The 13714-nt window shown below is 50.2% G+C and overlaps 5 protein-coding genes across 5 annotated transcripts; 3 read left to right on the top strand and 2 right to left on the bottom strand.

Annotated features, from left to right (window-relative positions):
* Window positions 1-265: 265 nt before the first annotated feature.
* Window positions 266-1860, bottom strand: PMZ80_007972 (uncharacterized protein; the record flags this gene model as incomplete). The annotated part of the gene is made up of 3 exons (XM_064876376.1): window positions 266-1049; window positions 1101-1625; window positions 1679-1860. The coding sequence occupies 3 exons, from the start codon at window positions 1858-1860 to the stop codon at window positions 266-268; spliced, it is 1491 nt and encodes a 496-aa protein (XP_064727683.1).
* A 3433-nt stretch (window positions 1861-5293) lies between these two features.
* URA9 (Dihydroorotate dehydrogenase (quinone), mitochondrial) lies at window positions 5294-7159 on the top strand (the record flags this gene model as incomplete). Its single annotated transcript, XM_064876375.1, has 1 exon — window positions 5294-7159. The coding sequence occupies one exon, from the start codon at window positions 5294-5296 to the stop codon at window positions 7157-7159; it is 1866 nt and encodes a 621-aa protein (XP_064727682.1).
* A 695-nt stretch (window positions 7160-7854) lies between these two features.
* PMZ80_007970 (uncharacterized protein) lies at window positions 7855-8372 on the bottom strand (the record flags this gene model as incomplete). Its single annotated transcript, XM_064876374.1, has 2 exons — window positions 7855-7976; window positions 8066-8372. The coding sequence occupies 2 exons, from the start codon at window positions 8370-8372 to the stop codon at window positions 7855-7857; spliced, it is 429 nt and encodes a 142-aa protein (XP_064727681.1).
* A 1693-nt stretch (window positions 8373-10065) lies between these two features.
* On the top strand, window positions 10066-11301 carry PMZ80_007969 (uncharacterized protein; the record flags this gene model as incomplete). The annotated part of the gene is made up of 1 exon (XM_064876373.1): window positions 10066-11301. One exon carries the CDS (start codon window positions 10066-10068, stop codon window positions 11299-11301), a length of 1236 nt encoding a protein of 411 aa, XP_064727680.1.
* Window positions 11302-12032: 731 nt separating this feature from the next.
* On the top strand, window positions 12033-12938 carry PMZ80_007968 (uncharacterized protein; the record flags this gene model as incomplete). The annotated part of the gene is made up of 3 exons (XM_064876372.1): window positions 12033-12495; window positions 12563-12750; window positions 12810-12938. 3 exons carry the CDS (start codon window positions 12033-12035, stop codon window positions 12936-12938), a joined length of 780 nt encoding a protein of 259 aa, XP_064727679.1.
* Between the last annotated feature and the right edge of the window lie 776 nt (window positions 12939-13714).

The following is a 13714-nucleotide window of genomic DNA, read 5'->3' as shown; positions in this document are numbered from 1 at the left end:
TCTAGAAATCGAACTCGCGAAGATGCAGTTGCGGGCGTGCTTAGCGGCACCTTCTTCTGCAACATTTCTGCTTCGAGCAACTGAACTCATCGAAGTGATTGGCTCTATGCAACGGACGAAGGTCCGGCGATGATTGCAAGGATGGCAAGAAGCAATGGAGGATGGAGCAGAGCTTGATTGTGATGCTATCACGTGGGGAAAACGGCGTCTTGTTGATCGACACCCCACCGGCGGCGCGATTAGCTCGATTAACTGAGAGACGCGTTCAATCTCTCTTCACGCCCACCTTTCCAAGTCCGCGCAGGCCATACAATGTCACAAAAATACATGCAACGGTAGCTGCAAAGGTGAACCACCAAGCGGCTCGATACCCCTCAAGCAGACTGTCCTTGTGGGATATGCGGGGATCGCCCGCTTTCGCCGTAACACTGCTTGCAACGACTGCTGAAAGAGCAAGTCCTACGCTCTTTCCAATCTGAGCTATGGTGTTGAATACGCCGCCCGCGAGTGCTTGAGTGTTTTCCTCGAATTCAGCAGTGATGATGAGCTGAGAGATTGTATACAACACGTCTGTGGCAATCGGGACGAGGGCGACGGCAGGAAACTCGAAAGCCCAATATGTTGAGTCTTTGCGCATGACCGCTAACAGAAGTGGTGACAGAGCCGAGACGATGAACGATATCTGCAAAGCCCAGTTTGCCCTCAGTCGATGCACGAATAGGCCGATAAGAATGTTGACCGCTGCTCCTGTCACGGGCTCCGGTAGAAAACGGATTGAGGCTGCGGTTGCGCTGAGACCCTTGACGTCCTGAAAGAGAAATGTCATGAACGTCTCGGTTGCATTGAAAGAGCCCCAGATCAAGAACACGTTGATGCAAATACTCGTGAATGCTTTGTTGCGCCATAATGAATTGCGGATGAGCACTGCATTGCCCAGTTTCTCCTGGCGGTGCACCCAAGTCGCGAATGCGGGCAAGAGGGCGGCTCCAATTGTCAGACAGGAGATGCTTTCTGGTGATCTGATGTTTGCGAGATCGCCGGTCCACGTGCTAGATTTAGGTCAGCTTGCATCAGCGTACAGTCATCGGTGGGATTCTTACGCGAACACGTAGAGCAACAATGCCAACGAGGTGCTCAGGATGAACGCTCCGACCCAGTCGATCTCGCTCTTTAGCCGTGCAAGAGTGAGTGGCGTTTCACGTTTGAGCTTGGGGAGGCCGAATAGTGCAAGCAGAAACAGAACCGAGTTGATTCCAGCTGCAAGGTACAACCCGGCTTGCCAGCCCACCGCATCTGTCAATGCCCCGCCAGTGACCAGCCCGATCGTGAATCCAAGAGGTTGACCGCCGCCCATGGTGCCGAATGCGAAATTTCTGCGTCTGCCAGAGGGGAAATATGTCATGATCAGGCTGACGGCTGAAGGCAAGCAGAAAGAGATTGCCACTCCAGCCAGAGCTCGGAACACAATAAGCTGAATACTTGTCTTTGACAGCCCGCAAGCGAGTGTAAAGACGCTTTGCATGAAGGTACCGACCAGGTACATGTTCCTGGAGCCCACGACATCGGCAACGGCGCCAGAGAGAATAAGGGTACAGCCACAGGTCAAGGAGTAGACTGAAGCTGGCCTATAGATAGCATGGTCAAAAGAATGGTCGGCTTTCATACGTTTGATACTGACCATAGCAAAAGAGCATCCGAGATTTGTAGGTCTTTGGCCATTGCTGGTAAGCTGATCGTGACTAGACCGCTAAGCAAGCTGCTGATCATTGTCACGCCAGTAATTGTTGTAATAATGACTGCAGTTGTGCCTTTCTTTTCAACTTTGGCGCTTGGGAGAGGGACGTCGACATCTTCTGGCATCGTTGCGGCAACCTTGTTGTGAGTCTCGTGCGCTGTCTGGCCTGAACCCTCAACGAGCTCGATCGTGCTTGTGGCGGACATAGTGATAGCAGGTAGGTCCTCAGTCAGTCTGCTTCCAGTGGAAATCTGCTCCAGATATTCCGCTTATGTAGCTCCAATGACTGAGTCTTGGCTTTTTGTCACTATCAGGCTCCTGCCGCCAAGTCTGTTGCTGCATGACAATGCGCCGGGGTGCTGCGGTGTGATTCGCTCCGGCAAGCTCACTCGTTGCTGACTCAGCAATATTCTCGTCGCATCAAAGTCGTTCCGCCATGGTCAAATTGAAGTTGACGAATCAATCATGCCATTTCCCTAGGTGAGTACAGCCTGTCATTGTCATCCAGAGCTCTTGCGAAATGCTTACAGCCAGATCGGCTGATGCTCTTCTACCGGACTTTGAAGCTCGCAATGTGCAACTCTTTTATCAACGCCACGGATGTGATCTGCACTACGACATTTGAGCACCCGTTGTTAGATAGGAATGTTGCCATCTTCACCGTGCGAGAACAAGCAGCGATTGGCATCGATGGCACCTTTTTGCAGCAACAATATCATAGACTGGCTTTAACCCGCCTACAAAGTATCTGACAGAGTCCTAGGCTTGCTGTTGCTCTCCTCGGTTTCAATAGCGATACATTCAAGCCAGTCACACCTCAGAAACTCAAGATGAGCGCTTCTGCCCAAGGCTTGGCCAGATATTTTCGGGCAAGTTTGGCGTGACGGATAGCTCACGTCGGGTTTCCGAGGTGTGCTCGTGCTCAACATGAGCAATTGATGCACAAGTACTCGATACGGGGGGACCAGCACCTGCTGAGTAAGCTGCTGATTATAATTATATAACACTTCGCGAGGCGATTGATTTGTACCCAGCCAATTCTGTGTGCTGAAAGCTTCATGTTCGTGTTAAAGAGTCGAAGAATTCTGCAATCTCTCCTGGGAAACGTGGGAAGAATGGTGGTGGTGAGAACTAAAAATCATGATCCCCGTCATGATCTGCGCTAGCGAGCGTTGAGCACCGATGACGCGTCCTAGCCCCATCCTTAAAAAGGATTAGCTCAATGCTTATGCTGCTTTAGCCAATCGAATCACGCTTTGTGGCGTGGGCTTGCTGAGTGGTCGGCCCTCGCATTTGGGCTTCAGGTGTCTGAAGCAAAGCCGATAATATTCATGTCCTCGTGTGCTGGGTGAGTAATCCTTTCCGAACAAGACGGCTATTTGTAGGACGACGGAAATGAGATATGATGTTCTTTTTGAACTGTTCTTTAGGTGAATAAACAACTGTGTTTGAGGCAGTCAATTTCATACAGCGGCTTAGATCAACATGCCGCTTATGAGGAGATGAGAATGATCAAGTCCTTGTGCCCAACATCTTCCAAGCCTTTGACGGAAGGCTTTTAGGAGCTTTCCACGGGTTTTCTGAACTTCCGCAATGATCGTTGCTCTTTCGTCTTCGATGACTGAAGGCGGTCTGACCACGATTACACCATGTTAATGCTACAAACGGACAATGAAGCATGTCTCTGCCCAGCAGTGACCCGTAGCCCCCTCGTCCACCATGTCACCTTATATCCATCATTAGCGCCTGAGCTGAGTTGCATGGTTGCATTTGCTAAGTCTGCCAACACAGTCGTGCTCATGCTGAACGACTGGTCCATGATGGATCACGTCAATACTGAAACTTTTGGTGACACCTGGCAGAACTCCAGCATTATCAAGATAGTCCAGCTTCTCGTTGCTTCGTTCTGTGCTTCAGTGTCCGCTGTGCCTCCAGAACCTGAGCAACGTGCATATTGCAGTCACAATGCAAGTAGTGTTCAGGCGGCTCGTCCTGGGTCGTGGAAAAGGCTACACGTTGAATGGTTTGTCGGTGGGGATTATCTACACATCGCTTCGGAATCTCCGGCTCAAGTCGATGAAATTCGTCTGAAGAAGCTGCCAAGTGCTCGCCTTCTTGACCTTGAACCACTCGAGCTCGTTGATGTCGTGCTGTCATTACTGTTGTTGCGTGGTGTCAACTGAGGCCGTGAATGGCCTATGTACGGGGTCGGTCGTGCATCTGGTGATGCCGCTCGTATGGATTTCTGCTGCTTTTTGCCTGCCTCTGGGATTTTTGGGTGGCATGGACAACCAAGGGGATACCTGATCTCTCGCAATGTGATAGTAGTATAGCGCCGTTCTTGCTGTCTGATAAGGGCAGATATGTCCGAAGGTGCGTACTCGGGCAACGTTGATAAATTGGAGGCACTGTCTGAGATGAGAGAGCCGCTGACTGACATCTTGGAATAAGAAATTTATTTCTGAGACGTAGATTTGCGACTGAAGATACTCGTAGTGACTGAGTAGACGATATTGTTGTAAACGAGCATTCATAGACCTGCTTACATGTATTCCATGGATAGAAAGAAGGGTCTAGAGGGTTAGAAAACCAGGGTCCATCCTAAAGTTAAGAGGCAGCAAAGTCAGATACACAATCAACTCCAACACACGAAAGCTGATTAAGATTTGCTCGTAAGATATGGAGATGGAGTTGACCCGCGATCACGTTGGACGAGCAATTCGGAACCTAGCGGATGCAAGTCGTGAAACATCATGTAGTGGGTCACACAGTTGAGCACTTGACACGTCAAGGAGTGGCCATGGACTTAACAAATCAGTTCATCCCACCCACCGCTTTGTTGTGCGAAGGCATTGGGTACTTGCCTGGCATGACACGTTTCGTTTTCGCTTGATTGCTTGCTCTCGTTCCATGTCCATTTGACAATCATGCCATGGCTTACGCCTCGTTGAATAGCGGGCAACTTGGCCGAAGAAGGCGCAGGAAGAAAGATGACCAGGATTCTTTCTGCAGCTCACAGTCGAGGCGGTGATGACTGTACGCCTTACCTGTATCCGTTCGTGGCCCAGCCCAATACCGACTAGTGGAGGTGATCGACCTGTGCGGCTCCGAAGCAAGTGGCGGAGAAACATGATTCGCAAGGTGCGGAGTAAGAAAACGGCTCGAGAACAACCCGCAAAAATGTTGGCTGAGAACAAATACACGAGTGGAGGGAGCAAGCAAGAACCGGAAACAAGTTGAAAACCAAAAACCAGAGGAATGACGAGATGCGTTTGATCACGTGAGGAACAAACCATAGCTTGGCAAGACGAACTGCACGTGACCAAATTCAATGATGTTGACACTTCCGGAGCTCAGCTTCGCGTATCTCCCATAGAGCATAACTAAGCGCGCCACAGCTTCATAGCCAAAGCCGCGCAGATAGCGTAGAGCAACTATAGACCGCGGTGAAACCCATCAGTTCCCGGTTCTTCCTCGCATCCCTCGAAGCACCACTTTGTCGAAGTTGCGACCATGAACAGCTAGCAGATCGTACAGTGAACAAAACTTCTCCTCACGATGGTTGTGGGCTTACGTGTGGCTCCGAGAGCTACAAATTCGATCCTCAGGTCATTTCGACATACAACATCTAGGGTCTCGCAGCCATCCTCAACGTTGCGTGCCAGTCAACGGTCTCAATCAATCAAACAATTCCGGAGACATGCTTCATCGGTCTCAACCACAGGCGCCGCTGGCTCTCGAGTCTACAATTTCTTTTATGGCACGACCCTTATACTAGGTCTGGGTGTAATCTACTTCTACGTTACAGACACACGTGCCAGTGTACACCGATGGGTCGTTATCCCAGCACTGAGATGGGCATACAAAGACCCAGAAGAAGCACACGAGGTGGGCAACAGAGCATTGGAGCAATTATGGACGTTCGGAATGCACCCGAGAGAACGAGGAGATCCAGACCAGACGGGAGATTTGGCAGTTGAGGTATTCGGCCAAATTCTCAGAAATCCAATGGGCACATCTGCAGGTATTGACAAGCACGCGGACATCCCAGATCCTCTTTTCGCCATTGGTCCAGCTATCATTGAGTTGGGAGGTACGACACCACAGCCTCAATCAGGTAACGATAAGCCTAGAGTCTTCCGGCTTACGTCTCAAAATGCATTGATTAATCGATACGGGCTCAACTCAGAGGGTGCTGATCATGTAGCACAACGACTACGACATCGAGTCAGGCACTTTGCTGAGAGATGCGGCCTCGGTCATGATGCACAAGGCGAGACGTTGGTGCTCGACGGTCATGCCGGCGTTCCTCCAGGCAGTCTTACGCCAGGCAAGATGCTCGCTGTGAACATTGCTAAGAACAAAGCGACACCTGAGAACGATATCGAAGCTATCAGGAAAGACTATTTGTACTGCGCTGAGCGACTGGCGCCCTACGCTGACATTTTGGTGGTTAATGTCTCGAGCCCGAATACTCCTGGCCTACGAGGTCTGCAGAATCAAGAGTTGCTCACGAAGATCTTGTCCTCGGTGGTGACAGCTGCTCGATCCGTACAACGAACTACGAAGCCGGCTGTTATGGTCAAAGTCAGTCCTGACGAAGACTCAGACAGTCAAGTCAGTGGCATATGCCAAGCAATATGGGATTCTGACGTTGACGGAATTATCGTTGGCAACACGACCAACAAGAGACCAGAATCAATGCCGCATCTGAAGAACTTGACGCCCATGGAAGAACAGCATTTGCTAGAGTCAGGCGGCTTCTCCGGCCCTCATCTCTTCGAGAAGACAGTGTCCATGGTGAAGAAGTACAAGAAACTGCTTGGCGACTCACCGCCACGAAGCGACAAGTCATCTCCGCCGTCTCGGTCGCCTGGATCAGTCAGTGAGGTCGCCCAAGAGATCAAAGGGAACCTCGCAGGCTCGCCTGCCAACAACAGGGTAGAGCACTCAGTTCAAACAGGTACAATACCTACCAAGAATGTTGCAGAGAAGCCGGATTCCGAGAAGAAGCCACTGATCAACCTGCCCACCAACAAATTCTACGACCAGCCACGGTCGGAACAAGACAAGCTGAGAAGTAGTCCGGATGGACCAGAGTCGAAGCAGCCACCGACGGAAGAGCAGGAGAAACTAAGAAAGAATACACTTGCGGCGGAATCCAAGCAACCACAAACAAGTGAGGAGTCTAGAAAGTCGCCGGATCTCGCTCGACGAGACCAACCAAAGGTTATCTTTGCTACGGGTGGCATCACTAACGGCAAACAAGCGCTGGAAGTCCTCAATGCTGGCGCGAGCGTTGCGATGGTATACACGGCACTTGTGTATGGAGGTGTTGGCACGATATCTCGAATCAAGGATGAGATGCGGAAGGAGCTGACCAGTGGAAAAGAGAAGAAGCAAGCAAAGACTGCCTCCAAGTAACAATATCGATCCGTCAATGGCATGCGCTTCGGGGATTACTTGTATCTTTGCACTTCCTTAGCTCCGCCGGCTTGAGCGGAATGCTTGCAGGCATACGACGCTTATTCATCTTCGATCTGACTCGAGGACGAATTGAGCTGCTCATCTTGCTTCGATATCCTTACTCTCTTCTTCTATCGCCCCTGGCAATCTCTAAATATTCACCCAGCAGTCTAAGCATCAAAGCAGAAACCATGTAGACCATGGCAGACAACAGCAGATCTCACGAACTAGAAACTACGCCCTCCTCAAACAGCGCTCGCCAAACTCAGCTGCCAGGAAACCCTACTCTTCAAGACTGGAAAACATGAGGGTATACTGTCGGGCAGTCTTGCCTTCCTGTGATCTGTCCTTTGCCGACAGGCCTTAGGTCAAGCATTTAGGACCGAATTTGTGGACGGGCATTGCATTATTGTGTGGATGATGGCTAACGCCCACTCATAGGCTGTGGCACGTGAAGACAGTGGATGCAGCAAGGGTTCAGTACGGCTCTTGATGAGCCTTCGGTAACACTCTTGAGGTGTTGCAACATTGTTCTGTCTGATCAAGTCCAGCTCGACTTCGAGCACCGTAGACAGAACATTTGTGCTTTCGCTTTAGACAACCGCATCAAGGTGTCCGTCCCATCCTCCTTTGAGATCCTTGCTTGCAACCGATTAATGTACACCATTGACTGTTCTCCTCTCCTCCTCGCTCTCCATAAAGTCGTGTATTCCCACACTCCAAGCACTGAAAAACTCAACCATCAACTGCTTCTGTCGGGGCGGTACAGATCTTCCTGTGTCAAACATTTATCAGTCATCATCATAATATTGGGTTTTCCTGTCGCAAAAGAGCTGCTCCTGCCAAGCGCAGCAAAGAACTTACCAGCACAATAGTCGTGAAAATATGTTGGGTAGATCTCCTCGACTTGAGCCACCACGTACATCGCATCCGGAACCTTCTTCAGCCCCTCATGTAGGAGTCGCTTGTAATTCGCGTTGTGTCGGAGAGCAGGTGTACATCCAGCGTGATTGTGATGGTATCTGCAGAATGTTGGGAGCAGAGTTTTGAGTTTCTGGTCGTCTTCTGTGTTTCGGATTACTGGACCGCGATTGTTACTGTTGCCGTTTGTGACTTTTCGGGCGTCATTGCTGACGGCTTTCTTGAGGAGGTTGGCATCGGTGCGTCGCATGATGCTATTGAAGAGGTGAATGAAAGGGGAATTTGGCTGTAGGGCTGCGCGGGTGAGTATTGCGATGCCAACGAGAAGGATTGTAAGCATTGTACGAGTTTGGTGTGATATGAAAGAAGTAGAAATGGAAGAAAAAGGAAAGCAAGGTGAAGGTAGTGGTGCTTGCTGGATAATCCTAGTGTAGATTGTAGGTACTAGATGGCAGCAAGGCCTGGCAGATGCACGCAAGGCGGAAGAGGGAAGGAGCTCACTACAAGCTCAGCGAGAACAGTAGTCGCGATCGAGGTGGGAGTTTTCCGATCAAAATGGAAAGTTGATGTGCTGATGGAGCACGGTCGATGCAATAGTCGTGGTTGTTCCCGACATCTTTCGCCGGGCAGCCTTGGGCTTTACTTGTGCTACCAGGTTTCTGTGCGGGTTCATCTCATCAACTACTAGTCATCAGAGACATACAGTGCGAGGGAGTGCTTTCAGAAGTCGAGCGCCAATTTCGGAGCACCAAAATATGGCAGTGACGCCTGCCATCGACTCGTTCCGTTAGTCTGGCGTTTGCTCTCGTGTCCTTATCATCAAGCATCACGACTACTACCACATCAGAGCGCCGGGGTAACAGAACGGATCGATGTTCTATGGACGAACGTCAGGCCATGCCAATGTATAGCGAGTTAGGTAAATCTGAAGAAGGGTAAGAACTTGGAATGAAAGTAGGAGAGTACAGCATTTGTTATCTCCTGAGATCGCCGTAGCTACCGCAGCTTAACCGTTCCACATGCGCCAGCTTCGATGTTTTTTGCCAAATGTCTTTTCTACATTTAGCAGTGCACACATCACCACTGCTACTATACTACAATTTCTATTACAGTTAGCAAGCCTGCACTATACCTACTATCGTTGACTGATCGTAACCTGATATCTAGAGTTATAGTTTAGGAGTGTAAGGTCCCCAAGCTTTCGTTGGTCTTCAGGGTACGGGAAGGTAGAGCTGTATCTTATGTCTATTCGGCCCATCCGATGTAAATAGCAACATTTTATCTCGTTCTCCGTTAGGTCAGTATAACCTAGTATTCCCTTACGAATAAGGCGTATTTCATATTACTGCAGCCTGGTTGTAGGCTAGATGCGAAGATAAAAGAGTAGATGATACGGTAGTGGTCGCGTGTAAACTAGACGGCTTGAATGACATTCGGACAATTGACAAAAAACATCGAAGTTGGCGCATGTGGAACGGTTAAGCAACGGTACGTAGCATTGATCCAGCAACCACGTGACTGCATAAGTGCTACAAACCATTGCCGTAGTGTCAGCCTCATGATCAGGCGTTCGTGCTGCTTGTCATTCATTCCTGGCCGGCTATCATTTCGCATACACGTTAAGAGCGGACGCTTTGGATGGATCTCGTTGAATTGAGACGCCTGGACCGATAACACTGATGAGGTCAGATGCTGAGGTACAGCAGAAGCATATGTTCTGATCACCATTGGAACCAGGCCGAAGGGTCATATTGCTTCGAAGTAGGCAATCTGCCTATCGAGCTGTGGCATGAAGAGTGTCGCTGATCTATCCCTTGCATCCTTGTTTCTCGCGCGTGTAGAAACAGCTAGATTCCGTGATCTGCATACATCAACTGAAGTTGATCTGTAATTCAGCGTCCGAATCATTGCGAGCCGATAGCCGACTCTCAGCAACCGCAACCATGGCAGCGGAAGAAAGACCAAAGCCATCGCGCCTGCCTTCACACTTCTTGCTAGACCGCGAAGTCCACGTCATCATCTCAACACATTCCGGCAACCACGAAGCACAGTCATATTACAGCGATACTCTGCATGGCTATCTCACCGACCATGTCCCGCATTTAGAGCTCCGGAAGAACTACTTCGTCCATACAACCACGAGCCTTACCTCGATCACCGAGCTCACATCGAAGTTGTTTCTCTTCAATGCAAAAAAAGGTGTCAAGAACACAATTATCTTGCTCAGCGGTGATGGCGGCATGGTGGACATCGTCAACGCGATGACTACGACTTTGCAAAGAGAAGTAGACGACAACCGACCACCAAGCATCTTTTTCAAGCCGATCATTGTGCTCTTCCCACTTGGAACAGCCAACGCATTGTGCCACTCTGCCGGGATTATCGCTCGCGATCCATTGAAAGTAATGATGACCGGACGTGCTAAGCCACTACCTCAATTCGAAGTACGATTCTCACGAGCTGCACGACTGGTGGCTGACGAAGGCCGAAAACGCCTTGAGTTTAACGAGCCCGGCTTTCCAGAGGAGGGCAAAGAGGCGTCAGGTGAACTAGGCTACTACGACCCGGAGGGACATGTACGAGTCTATGGCTGTGTGGTGTTCTCGTGGGGTTTGCATGCCAGTCTTGTAGCATTCTCCGATACTGAAGAGATGAGGAAGCATGGTGTCGAGAGATTCCGTATGGCCGCGGGCCAGCTGCTGGAAGAAGGACATGTGTATTCCGGCACTGTCAAGTACAAGACTGAGCGCGGAGGTGAATGGCTGGTGCTGCAGCACAAGTCTGGTAGTGGCAGTGATGCGGACGGTGACAAGAAGCATAAATACATCCTTGCGACACTGGTCAGCAATCTCGAAGAGAAATTCTGCATTTCACCCCACTCCAAGCCACTCGATGGCACACTTCGATTGGTCGCGATCGGCAATCAGCCGTCAGACACAGCGATGAAGATCTTGACACTAGCATACGAGCAGGGGAAGCACGTCGAAGAGATGAGGGAATTTGTTACCTATCACGAGATTGACAGTCTGAGGATTGATTTCAATGAGAATGACGAAAAGTGGCGACAGATATGCATCGATGGCAAGATTGTGGCAATCGAAGAAGGTGGATGGGTTGAAGTGAGGAAGATGCCCACGACAGGCGTGGACGGCAGACGAGTCGTTGAGCTCGTTTGCTGAAGACTTGACAGTGCCCTGAGAACCCTTGAATCCAGGGAGACTCTTATCAGCGATGAACGTGTCAACACAGCATGGTCAGAGTCCTGATAGGCGTATGGAAGTCGATCTCAACCACACAAGTTTTGTGCACCTTTAGCTTGCTCAACACAATACTTCCTGTGCTATTAGTGTCTATAAGTCGTGAAAAGGAGTGGCTTGCAACAATTGTCAGTGTCAGATCAGAGAGATGGTGGTGATAATAGGAGGCACACACGTAACAAACAGATTGCTTGAAACCGATGCCGCCATACTTGCCTGTTGCAACCGATACCCCGTACTTCGATTCGCCATACCACTTTACATACAGATGTCTATGCAAGAAATGGCCAGATATTGGGAGACTTGCATTCTGATCTGCTTCGCAGTTCTCATCAACCTCGTATCGAGGTAAGGACTGCCCTGCTGTGCTTTGAGTGATGTCTTCTTGATCATACAACAACCACGACTTCCACGACATCGGCTCTCATACCTTGACAAGAGTCAATCGAAGCCTCACTACCTCCAGAACCCTGCATTTTCTACGGGCGCCCTTCCCACCCGAAAACATTTTACCATTGACCAACTTCAATATTGGCGACTTTTTCGAATTCTATGGCTTCGATGAACCCTCTGGTGCAGGTGCACGTAGCACAGAGTACAAGAACATGGTAGCCGCGTCCATACTTGAGGTCCAGCAGATGCTCCTTGCAGCCATGGCAGAGCTGGAAAAGGAGGGATTTGGCGAGCCACAGCATCCTTCGTTCCGTCGATATTTCCCCCACACCCAACACGATCTTAGCGTTGTCAAAGAAATTCTCAGATCTGTTTTGTCAACGACAGGCTGTCCAGGTCAGCAGTTCGAATTTCTTCGAGCATGTCAAACGCAGCCTGACCACAAGCAAGCAATATTTTATGGAGATCCTCCCGCCAGTATCGTGACGGTCAGAGACTTAGACTGCCGAAGACCCGGACTTCAAGGGTATCAAAACGTGATGAAACGTGGCGCACTAGAGCAGTCCTTCATCGCGCTCTGTCCCAGCTTTTTCACGACCTACAGGCCAGCGTTGGCAGTGAACCCTGTCAAGAATCCATTCGGTCCTACTGTTCAAAAGTGCAATTACTACGATCATTGGACCCTCGAGCCGACGTGGTCATCTGCGCAGGTTATGCTCTATGGTAAGCCGGATATGCTCGTGAATCGGCACGTCCCTCCTGAAACAACAACAGCTGACCAAAAATTCAGAACTGTTACACAACGAAAAGTTCTATGAAGCCCACACTATCGAGAGCGGCTTCACTATCACACAACCAGTGATTGATGTCTTGATAATACGCCCGGTATATGCCCTTGGAGATGGTATTACGCCAGAGAAGGCGTACGGTTCTTTTCGTTCTATGCACGTACGGGACTGGTCAGGAGGAAAGGAGATGGTAAGTCCAAACAGTGACTCGTTTGCCTGGCTAAGATGACTGATCCAACGCTTCGACAGACCAGTAACGATGACAACTTTGTGTTTCTAGTGACCGAGATCTACTACAAGAAGATCCATAATCTGCAGGATTGGTGGGACCCGATAGATCCGTACTATGCACATCCTTGTCCCCCACTGTACTTCTAGTGAGGTACTCAGCACAAGCACTTGAGCACGCGGGAAGGCGAAGAGCGCGGGAAACGACGCTTAGACCTTGTCACTGGCTCCTACAGTACCCTAAGTCTAGCTCGGGTTTGCCTGGCATAGTATAGGAGTTTGAAAGATCTTCGTGATCACAACCGAACGTTCTATATCCATTGACAAAGCTGTCTCAAACGTTCTCCACAATGTCTATGCCTCATCTCCCATCCAGCGCATCATCCTCGCCCTGTCTCCCCATTCTGAGTCTGTGTCTTCCTTCTCTGTCCTCCCACCAGCTCAGCTTGAGCATATGGCCCTCGACTGGATTGTGTCTCCGGCTAGCCCCAGCACCCTCCGCACTTTCCTTCTTCATCCTTGCTTCTGCTACAGTCAGCAGGCGGCCTCTCATGACGAGACTGGCCCTGCCAGCTATAGAGCAAGGTTATCGTAGCAGCGTGCGCCGCATGTCGACGAGCCGATGCGCCACCGCAGCGCACAACACCATAATACCGAGTATGACCTGCAAAGCTAGCTTCGGCCCTTTATGTTGGCAAGCCGGTAAGTGTTCCGACTCGTGAACCTACCATTCACTCCATCAAATGGCCGTCCGATATTCTCGTACACGATGGTACCAAGCTTACCATCGCTGGGCTGTCGAGAGTATGAAGTGAATGGCAGAAACCACCTACGAACTGAGCTAGTACGCATCCGAAGGTGGGATCCAAACCACGACTCTCACCTAAGGGCATGGCCGCGCTAAGACGGGTACATCAATTCGGCCT

Source organism: Knufia obscura, assembly GCF_036327395.1.
Source record: "Knufia obscura strain CCFEE 5817 isolate CBS 148926 chromosome Unknown scaffold_10, whole genome shotgun sequence".
Classification (NCBI taxonomy): domain Eukaryota; kingdom Fungi; phylum Ascomycota; class Eurotiomycetes; order Chaetothyriales; family Trichomeriaceae; genus Knufia; species Knufia obscura.
Note: the sequence above shows the minus strand (reverse complement) of the source record. Positions and strands in the feature narration are given on the sequence as shown.